This window comes from Desmodus rotundus, chromosome 3, assembly GCF_022682495.2.
Source record: "Desmodus rotundus isolate HL8 chromosome 3, HLdesRot8A.1, whole genome shotgun sequence".
In the NCBI taxonomy this organism is placed as follows: domain Eukaryota; kingdom Metazoa; phylum Chordata; class Mammalia; order Chiroptera; family Phyllostomidae; genus Desmodus; species Desmodus rotundus.
Window position 1 is genome coordinate 31,044,027 of NC_071389.1, and position 20,624 is coordinate 31,064,650.

The 20,624-nt window shown below is 41.6% G+C and overlaps 1 protein-coding gene and 1 long non-coding RNA gene across 2 annotated transcripts in view; one reads left to right on the top strand and one right to left on the bottom strand.

Annotated features, from left to right (window-relative positions):
- LOC112314512 (cytochrome P450 4X1) overlaps positions 1 to 2,686 on the top strand; it is a 29,535-nt gene extending 26,849 nt beyond the window's left edge. Inside the window, exon 12 of the mRNA XM_053920301.1 lies at positions 1,938 to 2,686. Within this exon, the coding sequence (XP_053776276.1) occupies positions 1,938 to 2,106 (169 nt within the window). The 3' untranslated portion in view covers positions 2,107 to 2,686. The remainder of the gene's footprint in view (positions 1 to 1,937) is intronic.
- On the bottom strand, positions 1,967 to 19,569 carry LOC123477831 (uncharacterized). Its single transcript, XR_006656943.2, has 3 exons — positions 19,456 to 19,569; positions 8,333 to 8,470; positions 1,967 to 2,088 (listed from the first exon to the last, which is right to left on the bottom strand). It is a non-coding gene; the product is annotated as an uncharacterized lncRNA (long non-coding RNA).
- Positions 19,570 to 20,624: the final 1,055 nt, after the last annotated feature.

A 20,624-nucleotide genomic window follows, 5' to 3' on the forward strand; every position in this document is an offset into this window, starting at 1 on the left:
AGAATCTATGTGATCTGGATAACTAGAATAGGGAGTATAGGTCCTAGAGTAGTGTGCTAATGGAACACAAGTGAAGTGAAAGACAGTTAATTAACAATACACTATGAAAGAGAGAACAAGGGGAAACCAGTCAAACAATGCAAACTAACCAGTCAAGTGAGGAAGACTAAACAGAAAGAAGAGAAATACAAAAATACTAATAAAATGAGTGATGTAAGAATAATGAAAAAATAATAATACAAATATACAATAACTTGCAACTTCTCTGGAGTAGCAAAGTAAAATTTGTTTCATTGTCTCAGCTGTTGGGATTCCCCCTCTTTGGATCCAACTCTGGTTTTTTCACAGTTACAGGTTTTATTGTCTCACTTATGGGAATTTAACAAAAAAGAAGAAGAAGAAGGAAGGAATGAAGAAGAGATATAAAGGGAAAGAAAGAAGGAATAGAACAAGAAAAAAAGGATAGAGAGGAAGAAGGTGTTAAAGGAAAAATAATAATAATAAAGAATTACTTTAAAAAAAGCCTCCTGCTGGCTTCAAACTGGCCAAGCCAGTTTTACTGGTCTTTTTGGCTGCAGCAGGCTCAGGGGGCTTAGTTTAGCTCTTCTCCTTTCCTGACCAGCACTAGGCCAGCATCCAGCCCAGCTCTCCAGCAGCCCCCAGTCCGCAGGTTCACGTGCACACCCTCCTCAATGGGTGCGTGTGTGTGGGGCCTTCTGTGGTGCGCACACTCCTTAGTGCCTTGGATGTGGGCTCAGTGCCCCCCACACCTCCACAGGAGCTGCCAGGTGGCTTGGTAGAGAGGAGGCTGGAGCTGCTGCTGCAGGAGAATTCCCCAAACTGTCCCTGAGTGTCTCTTTTTTCACTTTTTCTTTTTGAGAAAATCCTCCTGCTCACTCCTGCCACTCCATACAAGGAATGGCCTGTCCTCTCCCACAGCCCACCTCTCCAGCTAGACCAGAGACTATCTGGGTCAGGGCCCGACAGGGTCCCACTCTCAACTCTCCCCAGCTTCGCACAGTCTCTGTGGGTTTACCAGTTCCTCCTTATTCCCCTCCCTGCAATTTCATGCAACCAGGTCTCCCTCGGTGCTCCTCAAACCTTGTTTAGCAGGGGAGGGAGCCATTAACCTGACTCCCTCCCAGGAGTCCTGCAGCAGGCCCAGTGCCCACCAGGGCTACAGTTGCCCTGGTCCCTGCACTGGTCCCAGGGACTTTGTTGCCCTGAAGAAATCCCTTTGCCATCTGTTTTTTCAGTGTCCTCTATACTTTTTGGTCTCCTGTCTTCATAGAAAACACTGGGGTACTGTTGGCTGTTCACTTTGTTCCTCAGTAGATTGGCTAGGTGTTTCACCTGTGTGCAGGGGGAAGTGGACTCTACTCCCACCTATCTCACCACCTTCCTCTGCCATCTTCCTCCCCAACTCCTGCCTTTAATTTTTTCTACAAATAGAGAAAGATTTTTTAAAACTCAGCTTGATTGATATGTCATTAACATATTGATGTTGTAAGATCTTTAAAGTGTACATTGTGCTGTTTTCATATAGATATACACTGTGGAAACATTCCTCCCCATCCAGTCAATTATCACATCCTTCACCTCACGTATTTATCTTTGTGTGTGTGTGAAATATACACTATTGTACAACCGTAGTTTACTTCCTTAGCAAATTACAATGATACAATACAGTGCTATCATTATAGTCACCGTGTTTTACATCAGGTCCTCCCAGGAGAAACAATTCCATGAGCAAGTCCAAGTACCACCTGGTTTAGGGGGGGGCATAGTGTTGGGGCCTCCCAGGTCACATTCTTACAGGAAACAAGTAAACACAAAGCACAGAAGTTTGTATGGCATTTGGAATGAAAAAGGTGCTTTATTGTGATCATCAGACTTGTTACTCCAGTATCTGATGGATTTTCTCTCGGTGTCCACAGGAACTGCATCGGGCAGCACTTTGCCATGACTGAGTTAAAGGTGGCCATTGCCTTGATCCTGCTCCGCTTTGAGGTGGCTCCGGACCCCACCAGGCCTCCTGTCCCCACAGTCCAGATTCTTCTGAAACCCAAGAATGGGATCCACTTATACCTGAAAAAAATTTCCTAATGTTAAAGCCCAGGGTACAGTGATTATTTATATTTTGTTTCAAAGTAAATTACAACTAGGGCTACAAGAACATTAGTGGAATCAAAGTGGCATAAGAGGGCATTGGGTTGGTGGGATGGGGGTCTCTGTGGAGCTGCACAGTATTGAAAGACATTCCTAGATCTGCTTCTGTATGACTCTGGAAGATTTTCAGACCTTTTCTACTTGATTTTGGCTACTATTAGTGCTACTTACCAAGAATTTTGCTATGGGACTTTCGGACATGTTCTGTTGTTTTTCAGAATTATGCAGTAATAGGTGAATGTATTCTCACTATAAATGATTTCTAACCCTTGAGTAGAGTAAAAAAAAAAAGCTTATAGAGTAAAAAATAAAATTCCCATCTTACATACTGCAGCTGTTCCTGCCCTGATCAACCCTACCACTTTTTCTAAAAACAGAATAGCTTGATGTGCATTCTCTAGACTTTTTCTGTACATTTCATGTTTATATTTGTATGTATGTATGTGCATATGCATGCATTCATTCTTATAGAGGGGATCATATCCATATTGTCCTTGCTTTTTTCACATAATAAAAATACATCTCATTCCTAAATTTTGTCATGATATTTTGTAGTATGCGTGTACCATAATTTATTTAACCATGTCCTTATTATTGGGTATTTCCCTCATTTGTAGTTTTAGAAACATGCTTTTTCGGCATTTGTATTTATTTTTGTTTTTTCTCTATGATTTGTACATCATCTTTGTTTCTTTTTCTATGGAGTTCACTCTTTCTTACTGATTCATATGAGTTCTTTAAATATTGTGGATAATAATCCTTGATTGTAACTTTTATTTGTAATTTTCCCCATTCTTTTTCTTTTTAAAATGGTACTTAAGGTTACCATATAAAAGTTCTAAATTTTCATGAAGTACGAGATATATAAACTTTTCTTTAGGTGCCTGGATTTTGAGTCTTGGCTAACAAATCCTTTATTTGAATATTATCAAGATAATTTTACATGTTTTCCTCATGCTAACAACTCTGTGAATGGGGATTCTTAACGATTTTCAGATTCATCACTCATTTGATGTTTAAGTGGTTACTACGTGTCTGATATTTTGAGAGCATTAGAGATTCAGTGGATTAATAGTCATGGTCCCTGCCCTCATGGAGCTGCTATTCTGAAGTGGAAGGATCACAGACAGTTACAAGTTGAAGTGGGCTGAGCTAGAGGGTGACTTACTTTGAGTTGGTTTATCTAGAAAATGCTCCTAAAGAAGGTGACATATAAAATGAGACCTAAAAGAAAGTGATGGAAGTGGCCTCTGCTTTTTCTCATGAGCTTGGCAGCAAAATCATGGCACTTTGAAAGAGCATGGGTGAAACCACGTGTCTCTGTGACACATCTAAGAGGGAGAAATGGACTGGAATCCGGGGCTCAGTGGAGAGGTCCACTGTGCACACTTTGAATGGGAGGTGCCTGCTCTGCCACAGCAGAACAGACACGTCCAAGAGCCAATGAAAACCCATGAGAAAGACCTGAGCTGGAGGTTTTACCAAGTCACTTTATAATGTGTTGCTTCACAAGTATCTTTGGAAACTTGGCTGAATATTTTGTAAGATAAATCTGAGAATCAGTTTTCTGAATTCAAGTTTGTGAGGGCCCTGAGTCTTTGATGTAAGAAGATGAAATTACAGGTGTACAGATTAGACTTCTCTGTGCTCCCCAGGCAGGTCAAACTTAACCCCCTCCATTCAACACATCCACACACACAAAAATGTTAAACTGAATCGACAATCTTGTGTTCATGTTTTCAACTAATCAAATGCCCCGCAAGTTTTTTCATTAATAGTGGCTGTAATAATAGTTACCACTTTGCATTTGTAATCTCACTTATTTTCCACAATACCACGACTACATGGGAGCTACTAAATATTCATCAAAATATTTAATGAATCATTTAGTGGGTTTCTTGATCTTCCTCACTTGCCTGGAGCCCAGAAGAATAAAAAAAAATTTACCCCTGCCCCTGTGTGATTGCCTCTGCAGGCCTCACATCTTAGGGTATTAGAATTTTAGGACTAAATGATAAGGCCACATTCAAAGGATTAGAATTTGTTTATTGAGCTTTTACTAGGGTCAAGTTCTGTGCCAAGCATTTTATATTCCTCATCCAAACTAGAAACTAAAATGTAGGCGTCCACTTAATGACAAAGAAACAGGGGCCAGAGAGGTGGGTCTGACCTGCCATGTGTTATTGCACAGTGCTAAGGTTAGTGAGTGTGGTGAAGTTCAGACCTCTGGGTAAGGAGCATCCATCAGGGAAGGTAGTGGGCTTGCTAAGCTCTCTGCTGACACCTGGTACAGGAAGATAGAGTCGCAGTGCTTCCTTGATGCACATGGTGGTATAGGGCATCTGATCCAGGTGATCCTTGAAAGGATGCAGCCCAACCTGAGGGCAGGCAGACCTAGGCTTCTTGTCTAGCTGAGTGGGCAAGGCCCTCCCATCTCTTGAGCTCTCATGAGGTGATGGAGGCACCATCCCCCAGGAAGCTCTGGACCTTGTCTTGGTACTTCTGCTGATGGGCCAGCTGGTAGACCCAGTGGCACCAGGGACCATCAAGGATGAGCCTGTAAATGTTGTTCTGATAGAAGACATTTTTGGCTCTGGAACAAAAGAGATTGTTCAGGTTCCCAATGGCCTGAATGTAGGAATGGAAGTTCCTGAAGAGAGAAGGTGCAGAAGAGACTGGAGGATTGGGAGGCCTCTGTCCTGGAGGTGGAGTGGGGCTCTAGGTGGGAGTTTCCACAAATAGTGGGGATGAAATTGGAGGGCCACTGAGTGCGGAACTCATGCTGCCTGTAACTGGTCAGACAAGAAGAAGAGACAGGAATTGGATTACAATTGAACTTCTATTTACATCAGAGGCTGGCATTTCAGAAGGTGGTGGGTTAAAACCCTAACATCCACCTTGCTGTGAGATTTCAGAAGGAAGTTTATAGAGGGAAACGTCCTCTGAAATAGAGGGAAATGTGGGAATTTGGGAAGGGGAAATTTCTAGGAAGAGTGGGGACATGCCCTTTCCTTTGGAAGTAAGGGAAGAGGGGGCTGAAAGGGGAGTTCCGCAGCTTTGTGCCAAGCTTGCTCCCTTTGATCAGGTGTTATCTCTCCCTTTGCATTAGCACTACTGTCTTTCCTGCACACCTGTAGTTTATGGCCAGTGCCACCGTGTTTGTCGCCAATGCAAGGAGAAGTATTAAGGAAGTTCCCAGACCAGGGTGATTTAAGCTAAGCATTCTCTGGTCAGGGAGAAGAAGTATAAAACATTTGCTTTAATGTGTGGTTGTTAGAGGAAATAAGATCTTGGATTCACCAGCTGACTATAAGTAGCTCAAAATATTTGGCCTTAAGTAATTTTCTAGTCTCAGTTCCATCATACTCCTTGCCCTGGAATTTTCCTAACTTACTATCCTGTCTGAGGGACAGGTGGCACTGAAGGATTCATTGCTTCTTTCTTCCAGTCCTTGAGACCCTCAGTCCTTCACCAGTGATATGAGCAATCAGGCTTCTCCCTGTCCCAGGGATCAGGGATCTGTGGCTGAGTCAAGGTTTGGTCTGGAGTGGAATTTGTCCATGGTCAGCAGCTCTTGACAGAACCTTGCTTTGTGAGCATTGCACCTGTCTGAACTGCCTCTCCACTGAGTCCATATCAGTTGATAGAAACAAAAACCCTGCAGCTCAAGGATCATCACAGACCTGTCTGTCTGGTTACTGCCCTCCTGGCTGAAGGCGCACTTCATGATGGCGTCCGGGGTCATCAAGGAGACATGTTCAAAGATCTACAGATGGGAGTCCTGGCTGATGAGCTCTTCTCATTTGTCCTGTGGTGGGAGGGGGACATTGACCAGCTCTACTGCCTCAGAGGACCTCTGCTGATAAAGCTAAGCTGGCTCTCTGTCTCTTCGGACACCTGTTTGGAATCCCTCCTTTTTCCAGAACAGAGGCATCATAGCATATTGAGACTGTAAAGCAAATGTTTGTAAATTAAGGACTATATTCTCAGGAACATTGATTATATAATTAAACAGATTCTCTCATAATGGCCTGAAATATTTTTGAATTTTGGGAATAAGTTATGATGGTAATTATGTTTAGGCAGATCAGGAAACATTGTTTCTCAATGGACAAAGGGGGAATCTTCTCCGTCCTGGGGTTGAGCTAGATGTGAGGGACAGGTGCACTCCAACTCTAGGTCAAATGTATGAAGATAAGAGAAAAGCCAAGTGACCAATACTGGGGGTCCTAAGGAAGGGACATCAGGGACTTTAATTCTTTTCATTTGTGAAATGTTGGCTGCGCATTGCTGGTAAGATCACCAGATGGGAAGGCCCAGCTCTGTGAGTGGAGACCTAATCTCCATTTTCTTCCATGGAATGTCTCCATTTCATGCCAAAGTCCTAATCCCAGGCCAGAACCCACTGAGTGATATTCTTGGATGTCCAACAGCCACTGAAGCTGTCACTGCCCATGCCAGCTAGTGGCAGTTTGGCCTACTGTCCAGGGGAATGAGCACTGCTCTTGACTTGGAGATGGGAGGAGAGCAGAACTTGTTTCTTCCATGGCCCTGCTTTCCCTTGACAATAGCCAATGTAGTATGGATTCAAGCTGCTGACAGGATACCTCTGCTCATATCCACTTTTGGGAAGCTATAAAAGAAATACCTACAAGACAAAAGGTTGTCCTTAATGAAATGGTTTATTGAGCCATATGATATCCAGAAAAAGAACCAGGTTCTGGGGCATGAGTCTGAATCAGCAGCAGCAGCTTTGGGTAGATAAGGCAACAGGTTAGTCATTGCAGTTGACAGGCTATTTTTACATATCTAGTAGGGGGAAGAAAGATGCGTGTTGTTTTGAAAGGGTTTACATTGGCTACAGATGACGTGGGTGGGAGTAGGTGAAACAGAGCTAGTTCTGGGATAGGTGCAGAGTTCATAAGGAAGAAATGTTTGTTCCTCTAGATGGTATGGACAACAGTCTGGAAAGTTCATGAGTAAGTAAGCAAGAAGCATAGGTTCCCAGCAGCATCTAGCCATTCTCCTTAGGTAAACAAAGAAACAGCCACTTGGATTTTAATTCAAAGTTTCAACACACACTGAGGAACATAAGCATTCTTTTTTGGTTTTGCTCTCTAGTTGTTAACAGATCAACCTCTCTTGTCTTGTCTTTTCTACTCTGGTCTGCTGTAATTAATTTAGGACATCTCAGAAATTTCTCCTTTTCAGTAGAGACCATAAGATTTTGAGACTGAAAGAAAAGGAAGGACATTGCAGGAAACTGCAGGGGACCAAACAAGGCATGCAACCTCCCAGGGGACAGCTGTGGTCGGACCATGGGCTGCCATCTCTTCCCTAGGTTGTCAGGTAGCAATTTTTTTCAAGGGGCCTCCCAAATGCCTCCCATCTCCAACTGTCTCTGTTTTAGTAGTCACTGTGGGCTCAGGAAGGCAGACTCAGTGTCCCAGCAGCAGAACACCCATTGGACTGGATGGTCAACCAGCCAGAAATATAGGCTCTATCCTAAATGCCAGAGAAAACACAAGTGTATGGTCTTCCTACAGTCTCTGGGAGCTTAGCCCTCCCATGATCCAGGATTGGTGCCAGACTCAGGTCAGGAAATTGTCTTTTTGATCTGGTGAAATGCACATTACAGATCACCTCAAACTGGTTAAAAGAGGAAGAATGAAAGAAGTGAAGAAAAGGAAGGAAAAAGGAAGAAAGGAGGGAAGGAATGAAGGAGGGAAGGAAGGAAGGAGGGAAGGAAGGAAGGAGGGAGGGAAGGAAGGAGGGAAGGAAGGAAGGAGGGAGGGAAGGAAGGAAGGAAGAATAGAGAGGAAGAAGGGGGAAAAGGAAAGGAAGAGACAGAGAAAGACAGAAAACAAGCAAGAAAAATAAATGAATGAATGAATGGGACAGGGGAAAAAGGGACGAAGTCAGAAAGGAAGGAAGTTAGAAAGAAAACAAAACAGAAATTGGGTCCCAAAGCAGTTTAAGCATTCAGTATATGTAAATATTAGTGGCCTTAGTCTGGTTTGTGGGCTGGGAGGGTTGCTGGTACAGGGTTTGGGTAATTATGGCAGAACTATGTCTGTTCTAGAATTTCACAACCCAAGGGCATGTACATATGAGGGAAGAGCTACTCCTGCCAGGGATTAGGGGATTCGTGATTCTGGTTTACCTCTCACCTGATCTTCCCAGGATCACCTTCACGTTCTCAGGGTCAAGTCTGACTTTGCTCCACATAGCCAGGGAGAAGAGGCACAGGGGATTTTTCTACTGTTTTCTGAAGCTGTTGTAGTTCCTGGCCCTTTTGGAACTGTAACCAAGGGAAAGATAAATCAATATAACCTTTCTCTTTAGGTCCAGATCTTGGAGTGGCAGTGAAGGGTAGGCTTGTCAGAGATGAGCAGGGTTCTGATCTGGATTCTTGCACTCTTGCCAATAATGAAGAAAAAGCAAAGGCGAAGTGCATGAAGACATGGTGTTTTAGGGAATGGTGACAAGTTCAGTGTAGATGAGGAGTGATGGCAGATGAGCAGCGGAAGACTAAAATGAAAGTAAGGATAGGCATCTAACTCCTCACGAACTATGCATTCTGTAATGAGCAAGAGTGAAAGATTTTTGGTGGCAGAATAACTAGCTTGAAGGTCTGACCTATAACCATGGCAGAAGCAAGACTTGAGAAGAAGGATCACATTTGAAACAGGTTTCAAAGGTAGAGTCAGTAGTTTGTTAGGCAGAACAGGAAGAGAAAGGACTTGTCAACACTTCAGAGAAGTTACCAGTAACCCCTCAGGGAACATAGTGCCAGTTAAACCTACTGGGCACCACTAGACTCATTAAAATGTCTGAGTCAGACCATGTGTAAAGCCTAAGTTTCTTGAAAAATACCAAGTCCTTTATAGGAAGTTTCCATACTGGGGTGGGGCAGGGAAAGAACAATGCATTCTGAGCCCCCAAAATAAACAGAATTGACTTAGGAATTTCCATCTGGAATTTAAAATATGGACTAATGACAGGACTTTGGAACATGGGAGTTCCATGTGTCTATTGCACCCTGGAATCTGGGAGATTGGGGTCTACCTTTATCACAACACCCTAACTTTCTGCACTGGCCCTTGATCCACACCCTGACCTCATATGACTTCCTTATCTGGGCCCAGATATCAGTACCTTTGTGCTTCCTCAGCTGGGTCTCTCTGATTTACGTGATGTAGCCCCTAACCCAGACATCAAATTTTTTCTGGTTTCTCATCTTAGTCCATTTAAGACCAGCTGGTCATCTGATCTCCACTCTCTCCTTCCCTATACCCTCCTTTTCTGGCAGCTCCCACGTGCCATACAACCAGTTCTGAGGAAATTCTGGCCAGAAAGGACTGGCACAAATGTGAAACAATACTGTTGATCTTAAAGAAATAGGAAGTCAGGTATTTCTCCAGCAAAATTGGTTCATTCTGGAACGACAGAGAATTGCAATTTTGGACATGTGGTCTGATGGTGAACCACACACAAGTCCCAAGAAACAAAGGAAACTCTTTCAAAGATGAGAAGAGGAAGTCAGGAGAGTCATTATAAACACAGAGCTCTTCCTGTTCGGCTCTGGAATCCATGTACTGCGTAGAGCTCCCTCTTCTGGCCTCCTGAGTTCATTTTATGTGAGGTTTTGTTTATTAATTTTTACAATAGTCATGCCAGTCTCTTTGCAAGGACTGCCAAGTGCCGAGCTGGGACCAGATGCTTTCACGTTTGGCTCACTCTGGGAGCTCTCTGTATCTCTATGTCCTTATCTGTGAAAAAAATCTTATGTTGCCCCTCATATCAGAGTGGTCAGGAATATTAAGCAAGGAACTATTTCTGAAAGTGATATATTCTTGCCAGCTCTTATCATTTCCACTTCCTTGGGTCCCAGGTGTGGGTTATTTATTTTTTTAAATAACTTTTTATTTTTAATTACAGTTGCCATACAATATTATGTTAATTTCAGGCATACAACTGAGTGATTAGACATTTATGTAACTTATGTGAAGTGATTCCCCAATAAATCTAGTACTGTATGACACCATACATAGTTATCATAAAATTATTGACTATATAATCTATGCTGTACTTTACATCCCCATGACTTTTCGGTCACTACCAATTTGTACTTCCTAATCCTAACCCTCTTACCTTAGCCCCTATCCCCCTCCCAACTAGCAACCATCAGAGTGTTTTCTGTATCTATGAGTCTGTTTCTTGTTCTGCTTGCTAGTTTGTTTTGTGTTTTAGATTCCGCACAGTAGAGACACTTGTCTTTTTCTATGTGACTTACTTCACTCAGCACAATAACCACTAGGTCCATCATGTTGTTGCAGATGGTAAGATTTCATTCTTTTGTATGACTGAATCATATTCCACTGTATACAGGCACCACTTATTCTTTATGCATTCGTCTATTGCTTCCACATCTTGGCTCTTGTAAAAAATGCAGCACTGAACATATACATGCATATGGTTTTTCAAATTAGCATTTTGAATTTCTGTGGATAAATACTCAACAGTGGAATTTCTGGGTGCTGCTTTGTCTCTTGTTAGAGCCTTTGTTTTAAAGGCTACTTTGTGTAAGTATTGCTACCCCAGCTTTTCTTTTGTTCCCATTTTCCTGAGTTATTATTTTCCTCCCTTTTCTTCCATTCTGCATGTGTCTTTCGATCAGAAGTGAGACTCTTGTAGACACCATATGTAAAGGTTTTGTTATCCCTTCAACCACCATATGTCTTTTGGTTAGAGCATTTAATCCATTTTTATTTAAACTAATTGTTGATAGATATGTATTTTTGCCATTTTATTATTCATATTTTTACCTTTTTTTCTTCCTTTTCTCAAAGACCTTTTAACATTTCCTATGGTACAGATTTGGTGGTGATGAACGCCATTAGCTTTTCCTTTTCTGGGAAACTCTTTGTCTGACCTCTAATTCTAAATGATAGCCTTGCTTGATAATCTTGGTTATATGTCCTGGCTTTCTATTACTTTGAACATTTCATGCAAATTCCCACTGGACTGAAAAGTTTCTGCTAAGAAATCAGCCCACAGTCTTATGGGAGGTCTCTTAGAGATAGCAAACTGTTTTTCTCTTGTTGCTTTTAAGATTCTGTATTTGTCTTTAACCTTAGGCATTTTAATTATGATGTGTCTTGGAGTGGGCCTCTTTGGATTCATCTTGGTTTGGACTCTCTACACTTTCTGGACTCGTATGTCTATTCCTTGGACCAAGTTAGGGAAGTTTTCTGTTATGTTTTCAACTAGGTTTTCAATCCTAAGCTCTCTTTTCTCTTTCTGTCACCCCCATTATGCAAATGTTGGTATGCTTGACATTGTCCCAGAAACTCCTTATCTTCATTTTTCCAGGTTCTTTTTGCTTTTTGCTTTTCAGATTGGGTGTTTCCTGCTTCTTTATCTTCCAAATGGCTGATTTGCTATTTGCTTTGTCTGCTCTATTGTTTTTTTTAAAGATTTCATTTATTTATTTATTTTTAAAGAGAGGGAAAGGGAAGAAGAAGAGAGGGAGAGAAATATCAACATGAGAGACAAACAGTGATCAGTTGCCTCTTGCACATGCCTTAACTGGGGACTTGCCCGCAACCCAGACATGTGCCCTGACCAGGAAGCAAACCAGTGACTCTCACATTGCTGGATGATGCCCAACAAATAGGAGATCCAAAACAAAGCAGGATAATTTTTGCAGATATTAATCCACATTTGCCTTTTTCCTGCTCTGATTTATTGGCTCAGTGATTTCTTGTCCTGGGAAGATTTAATGTAGAACAGGGACAGAAAGGTCAGTTCTCCCAGTGGCTAAGCATATCCAGATTGATATGCTCCCAACTCATAGCAGATTACTTCAAAAAAGGGATCTAAACATTATTTCTGTTATGCAGTTGACTGATTAGCAGTTATAATATTTCAAAAACTTAACTACAGATGTGAGCATACTTGCATTTGTTCTTCCAACTCAGTTATTTCAAGTGGTTGAAAAATCTATTGTAAAAAATACGAAAATTGAAAAAAAATATCAAGTGGCCCATCAAAACTATTACCAATAAAATTAGTTTTTTGAATAAAATTTATACATGTAAAATGTATACAAGTAAAATTTAAAAGTTAGGTTTTCCAGCCAAGACGGAGGTGTAGGTAGATACACTTTGCCTCCGTGCACAACCAAAAGAAGGACAGCAACATATTTAAAAACAAGAAATAACCAGAACTGCCAGAAAATTGAACTGTATGGAAGTCCGACAACTAAGGAGTTAAAGAAGAAACATTCATCCAGACTGTTAGGAGGAGCAGAGGTGGGCAGCTTGGGCAGAGAGGACTCGTAGCAAGGCGGTGGCTGGAGGACCAGGGCAGGTGAGGTGAAGGTTTACAGACCAGGCATTCCCACATTTGCATGGAGATAAACTGGGAGGAACATCTGGGGAGAGAGCAACCCAGGGTTCTAGTGCAGGTAAATAAAGCCCCCAAACCTATGACTGTAAAAACCTGTGGGGTTTATGGCAGCCAGAGAAACTCCCAGCCTCACAGGAGAGTTTATTGGAGAGATCCACAGGGTCCTAGAATGTACACAAGCCCACCCAGGACCCAGCACAAGAAGGGCCCAATTTGATTGTGGGTAGTGGGGGAAGTGACTGAAAGCCAGCTGAGAGCAGAGCGGGTGGTATTGTTCCCTGTCTGACCCCTCCTCCACAGACAGCAGTGACCTGGGTTGCCTTGTCCTGTCAAATACATAAGGCTCCACCCCCTACTCCATAACAGGTGCACCAAGATGAAGAAATATGGCCCAAATGAAAGAACAGATTAAAGCTCCAAATATAGAAATAAGTGATGAAGAGATAACTAACCTATAAGATGCAGAGTTCAAAATATTGGTAATCAGGATGCTCACAGAAATGGTTGAGTATGGTCAAAAAACAGAAGAAGAAGTAAAGGCTATGCAAAGTCTTGGGAAATAAAGGAAAATGTACAGAGAACCAACAGTAACAGGAAGGAAACCAGGACTCAAATCAATGATTTGGTGAAGGAAGAAATAAACATTCAAGCAGAACAGAATGAAGAAACAAGAATTCAAAAAAATGAGGAGAGCTTTAGGATCCTCTGGGGCAACTTTGAATGTTCCAAATTCTGAATCATAGGGGTGCCAGGAGGAGAAGAGGAAGAGCAGGAAACTGAAAACTTATCTGAAAACATAATGAAGGAGAACCTCCCTAATCTGGCGAAGGAAATAGACTTCCAGGGAGTTCAGTAAGCTCAGAGAGTCCCAAAGAAGTTGGACCCAAGGAAGCACACACCAAGACACATAATTACATTACTCAAGAATAAAGAGAAGGAGAGAATCTCAAAAGCAACAAGAGAAAAAGAGACAGTTACCTACAAAGGAGTGACCATGAGACTATCAGCTGATTTCTCAAAAGAAACCTTGAAGGCAAGAAGAGACTGGAAAGAAGTATTCAAAGTCATGAAAGGCAAGGACCTACATCCAAGATTACTCTATCCAGCAAACCTATCATTTAGAACAGAAGGGCAGATAAAAGCCTACCCAGATAAGCACTTTATCTATTTTTTTTCCCCATTACCACTTAGTCCCCTTATACCTCCCTTGCCACCCAAGCAATCACCACACTCTTGTCCATGTCCATGAGTCCTTTCTCCTTTTTGCTCAATCACTCCACTCCCTATTTCCCTCCCCATGCTTAATTGTCATCCTGTACTCCATATATGAGTCTGTCTCTGTTTGGCTTGTTAGTTCAGTTTGTTCATTAGATTCCACATATTAGTGAAATCATATGGTATTTGTCTTTCTCTGACTGGCTTATTTCACTTAACATAATTTTCTCCAGGTTCAACCATACTGTAGCAAAGGGTAAAATTTTCTCTCTCTCTTTTTTTAAAGCCAAGTAGTATTCCATTGTGTAAATGTGCCATAGTGGTTTTACTCAGTCAACCATTGATAGACACTTGGGCTGCTTCCATATCTTGGTGATTATAACTAATGTTGCAATCAACATAGGGGTGCTTATATCCCTTCAAATTAGTGTTTTGGGTTCCTCTGGATATATTACCATAAGTGGGATTGCTGGGTCAAAAGGCAGACCCATTTTTACTTTTTTGAGTTATCTCCATACTCTTTCCACAGTGGCTACACCAATCTGCATTCCCACCAACAGTGCAAGAGATTTCTTCTTTACCCACGTCCTTGCTAGCACTTGTTGCTTGTTGATTTATTTATTTTTAATTTTTTATTGTTGTTCATGTACAGTTGTCTCCATTTTCCCACCACCACTTTACCCCACACCCACCCACCCCCACCTCCCATCCTCAATCCTATCCCCACTTTGTTTTGTCCATGGGTCCTTTAACCATGTTCTTTGATGACCTTTTCCCATCTTTTACCCATTATTTCCCTCCCCTCTCTCCTGTGGTTACTGTCAGTTTGTTCTTTATTTCAGTGTCTCTGGTTATATTTTCTTTGCTTGTTGGTTTTTTGATTATGTTCCACTTATAGGTGAGATCATATGTATTTGTCTTTCACCACCTAGCTTACTTCACTTAGCATAATGCTCTCCAGTTCCATCCATGCTGTCATGAAGGGTAGGAACTCCTTCTTTCTCTCTGCTGCATCGTATTCCACTGTGTAAATGTAGCACAGTTTTTTGATCCATTCATTTACTGATGGGCACCTTCCAGCTGCTTCCAGCATGTGACTGTTGTAAATTGTGCTGCTCTGAACATTGGAGTGCACAGATTCTTTTGAATTAGTGTTTCAAGATTCTTAGGGTATAATCCCAGCAGTGGAATTACTGAGCAAAAGGCAGTTCCAGTTTTAGTTTTTTGAGGATATGTCCATACTACACAAATCAATTTATAGGTTCTATGCAATCCCTATTAAAATACCAATGGCATATTTCACAGATATAGAACAAACGTTTCAAAAATTTACATGGAACCATAAATGACCCTAAATAACTACAGTAATTTTGAGAAAGAAGAACAAAGTAGGAGGGATCCCCATACCTGATATGAAACTATATTACAAGGCCATGGTAATCAAAACAGTCTGGTCCAGGCATAAGAACAGACACATAGATCAAAGGAACAGAATAGAGAGCCCAGAAATAATCCCAAGTCTCCATGGTCAGACAATATTTGAGAAAGGGGACAGAAGTATAAAATGGAGTAAAAATAACCTCATCAACAAATAGTGTTGGGACATTTGTTGATTTATTGATGATAGCCATTTTATCATTCTGACAGGTGTGAGATGGTATCTTGTTGTGGTTTTAATTTGCATTTCTCTGATGATCAGTGACATTTAGCATCTTTTCATATGGCCTTTTGTATGTTCTCTTTGGAGAAGTGTCTATTCAGGTCCTTTACCCATTTTTTAATTGGGTTGTTTGTGCTTGTAAAGAAAAAGCATTTTCCTCACTTTGTTCTTTGTCAAGTTTTACCTTAAACACAGATCTGGAACAAATATTCCAAAAAAATGTATAGAACCATAAAAGACCCCGCATAGCCTCAGCAATCTTGAGAAAGAAGAAAGTTGATGGATCACAATGCCTAATATCAAACTACTACAAGGCCACAGTAATCAAAAGAGTCTGGAACTGGCATAAGAAACTGCACACAGATCAATGGAACAGAATACAGAACCCAGAAATAAACCCACATCTTTATGGTCAATTGATATTTGACAAAGGAGACAAGAGCATACAATGGAGTAAAGACAGTCTCTTCAATAACTGGTGCTAGAAGAACTGGGCTGGTACACACAGAAAAATGAAACTAGACCTCCAAATTACACCATACAGCAGAATAAATGCAAAATGGGTAAAGGACTTGAATAGAAGGGGCAATACCATAAAAATCCTAGAAGAAAACACAGGCAATAAAGTCTCAGGTATCTCGTGTAGCAATATTGTTGGAGATACATCTCCTTAAGGCAAAGAAAACAAAGTGGGGAATAGAAACAAACGGGACTGCATCAAATTTAAAAAGCTTCTGCATAGCTAGAGAAACCATCATCAAAATGAAGGGGGAAACCACTGTTTTACAAAAAGTTAGGGACCTGGGTATATTATTCTAATGTTGAGTAAGTTCCAGAGTTTATTATAGCTGGAGTAGGGAACTCTGCTCTAACCTTCAGAAGTTTAAATAATTTATGGAAATATGAATAGTGGTCATGTGGAAAACTACTTAGAAATAGATTATCTGAATTTGGAATATTGAACACTTCAAAATGTATAATTCAGGCTGACTTTCCTTATCTATTTCCTACCAGAGTAAGAAGTTAATGTTTAGTCAATAATGAATGTAGATTCATATTGTCAAGTTTTGGTAAATTTATGACTCACCTGTGTCTCTGTGAAATGAGAAGGACTGACAGGAGAGGGGACTCAGGATACTGTGGAGGCCCCATGAGAGACAGAGGACAGACCTAGGCCAAGTTACTCAGCTTCCTTAGGCCTCCATGTGTTTATCTATCATGTGGGTCTGGTAGTGCCTACCTGGGAGAATGGAGATAAATATGTATGGGTTCCATATTATTTTGATGTTGCTATTGTTCTAGATGAGTGCCTCGCTTAGCAGAGGCTGTTATACCCAATAGTTATGTTCCTTATTGATGCTGAGATAATTTATTTCTTGAATTGTACCCATTCAAACAAATTAGAGGGATTACTGAAGGTATCTGTTTAACTGACTATGGAGAACTTATTTAACTTAATATTCTACAATTGAGGAAAGGAGTGAAGAAATAAAATAAAGTTACTATAGTAAAGTACTAAATTACTAAAATCAATAAGTGAAGGCATGAGAAAATAATTCTACTCCTGCTTCAGCTTGCCAAGGAACTTAAACTTCTGAACTCTATATCTCTATTCCTGTCTCTGGCTGTCTCTGGCTCTGTCTCATTCTCTGTCTCTGTCTCTATCTCTAATCTCCTATAGAACACTCTTATTTCCCTCTGAAGTACTAAGAAAAGGATGTTCATATCTCTGGACCAAGTGACATCCATTATCCAGACCATTGGACATCTGAAAGATTATCATCTCAGACCAATCCAGAGGCTAAGAATGCAGGACTGATTCTTCCCCAAAGTGTACTTTTTATATAAGAACTCTCAGCTTTTCTCTCTGCTTTGGTATATCTGGGTATTGCATAGTTGCAATTTTGATTTGTAAACTCTAAGACCCTTGAATTAATCTGTTGTTTATTTCTAGCTAAAACCTCCAGATTCATTTACACTTCCATGAACAAAGTGTATTCTTGGTCAGATGACTTCAATGTACTCTTAAATTCAACTATTTTGAGTTGGTATATTTGTATTAAAAAGAGAAAGACTGGATCTTGAAGTTGTAAAACTGAGTTAATATAATTCAAAACTGTCTATAAAAGGAAGATTTTTTAAAAGGTTTTATTTATTTATTTTTAGAGAGAGGGGAAGGGAGGGAGAAAGGGAAGGAGAGAAACATCAATGTGTGGTTGCCTCTCATGCGGCCCCCACCAGGGACCTGGCCCGCAACCCAGCCATGTGCCCTGACTGGGAATCGAACCGGCAGCCCTTTGGTTCACAGCCCGTGCTCAATCCACTGAGCCACACCGAAAGGAAGATTTTTAATGGGGTTTACATTTTGTGCTATTCTCTGTTGTGGTATGAAATACCACAAAATGTGAAACTCTACCTCTGCCCCAACCTTTCCTTCTTCCTTCTACTTTGAGGCCAGTGAGCGCCCTGCAGATTCCAACCTCTCTCTTCAAGAAATGGGAGAGGGAGGGAAAGAGAGTCCTTAACGTCCTTTCACTCTCAAATCCCATCTGGGTGTCATCCTAACTCTCCTCTTCTTCATAGCCAAACTTTCAGAGTTCTTAATACTTTCTCCACAGTCTTAATTAATTGCCATCATATTCACCTCTCAACCCACTTTATTTTGGCTTCTATATCTATCATTCCAGTTGCTCTTCCTATGGTTACAACTCATTTCCATGACATTGTTTCCAAAGAACATGTTTTAAACTTGATCCTTCTTTCAGAAGTACTTGACATTCATCTTTCATTTCAAGAGTCTCAGTGTCTCTGTTTGTATAAATGTAACACTTGGTGCTCCTGGTTTCTCCCATACTTCTCTGCTTGCTGTTTTTCTTTCTCCAGAGGCTCACACTTCTCTACCCAATTTTTAAAATATGGGAATTCCTCAAGGTAACAGAGAAATACAATTAGACACATTCAGAGGTTTCCCCGATTCACAGGAACTGGGGAAATCAACATCTGATGTGGCTCACAGGTGGGGAGGCAGCATAGTAAGAAGCTAGGGAAATCCCTTGACAAATGGAATATGGGAAACAGACAAAATAATTAAACAAGGGCAAGCCATTTGAGCGATTTGCAACCAACTAAAGAAGTACGAGGTTTTATTTCCCCTAACCAAGGAGCAAATGGTTTACGCATTCCAGACTGTCCTGAGGCAGACTGGCTTTGATCCGGTCCCTCTTCAATAATGTTCTCTAAAAATAAAACTAACCAGAAAATAACCACTGACCCCTCTATCTACACATTTTGATAACATCAACATATTGAAGGACACACCTGAAAAACCAATGAATATTCCGTTAAGACCTTTCCCTGAGACCTTGTCTGGGAATCCAGCTGGCCAAAGATAAAAAGCCTCAAGAAAAATCAACCACATCATGGTCTTTCTACAGAACGCCCATGCTTTGCATTTCTGCTGTCTTCCTCCTAGAGTCTAAGTGACCCCACAAGACTTTACAACTAGAGAAGCAGTGCACAGCAGCAGCTCATTCCAGGCTAACCCTGTGAACCTGTCTCCAGAGCCCCCTTACCCTAACCTTTTCTCTCCTGTTGATTCTTCTACCTTAAGCCCTTCCTTTGTTTCATGGTCCCCAGTTTTAATAAACATACTATCAAAATCACCTGGACCCGTGTTGTGAAATGTTTCCTCCACGAAGTCAAGAACCCACTCACCACCAGTGGGCCTGAGGCACACGGCACACCTGCATCGAGTTCAGACCCCATCCAGTAACAGTGACAATGAGGAAAGGAGAAAGAACTGAATTCTCAGCCTGGAGGGAAGGGGCTTAGGGCAAGCTGCTTTTCTTTTCTGGATTTAATATCCTTATTTGTAAGATAGAACAAATTCTAGATAATCCACATGAGTCCTTCCAATTGTAACATGTATCCATTGTACTGTATCCCTTTAGCTCTCTGTCCCCTCCACCAGACTGGGAACCTCCCAAGGAAAGACTTACCCTTGACTTTTCTTGGCTTCCTGGCAGTGCCCAGCACTGGCTGGTGTCCAGGAGGCAGCAGTGAGAGTGGGGACTGGCTCTATGCCTCCTTCCTGAACATTTCCATTCTCTTTCCTCCAGGCTGTTGAGAAAGAAAATGCTGGAACTATGTGTTCTTGGACCTCTGCGTGAACCTGCTATGTAAATTTCACTGGTTCCTCCATATTTTAACAATTTGTTTGCCAATGCCTTCTACATCAATTGTATAAACCATTAGATTCTGAGACATTGTCAATTAACTTCTAGCTGAGGGATACATGTAGACAAGAAAAGGGAAGGTCGAGGAAAGAGGGACCTGAAACGAGGAGTGACACAAAAATGGAACATTCAAGGGGCCAGATGAAATCATCACCCCTGGATTCTGCCTTAACTATTAACATGCCAAATAAAACCTGGCCCAAGACTGGGGTAGGTGCTTGAGGAGTGGGGGCCAGTGACAGGGAGGAGAACAGGAAGTGCTAACAGAGATTGGGTTTACTATTCACGGCGGTAAATCCAACACCTACTATGTGCCTATTTTAGCATAAATGAATGAATGAATAAATGAATTGTGGACAATGTCTATAAAGAAGGCCAGGAGTGGGGGCAGCAGCCCAGGGAGCCAGGTCTGTTAGATCCTACATCATCACAGAATAGGTAATAAAATACCTAACTACTCCACTACGTTTACTCCTGAGGCTATCTGTGTTTCTGGTGTCCAGGGCTGCCTTCATGGCCATGGTCAGTTCAAAGGCAATGAGTGAGACCTATGGGGAGATTACATTGGACTCTGCAAAGGCCTGGGAGAAGAGCCCCAAGAAGGCAAAAGACAGGTGGCTGGAGATGAGAGTAGCCAGGCACAGTCCCCAGGTCCCTTGGGGAAAGTGGCTTGGGTCAGACATCCCATTCTCAGTGTCCCTCTTCAAGGCTATTTCCTGGAAGACACATGGATTTGTTGTGTGGGTGAGGACCATGCAAGGGAAAAGCAGGGCCAGCATTTGGACAGACCTCAACATGATTGGCACACCCTGGGACTGTGCAGCACACAATTTATGCATCTGAATACAGCAGCCCTGACAGACTTCACTGTGCAGTAGGGAATGTGAGTCCTCTCACCTGAGTCAGAGCAGTACTAACCTACAAGCAATAGG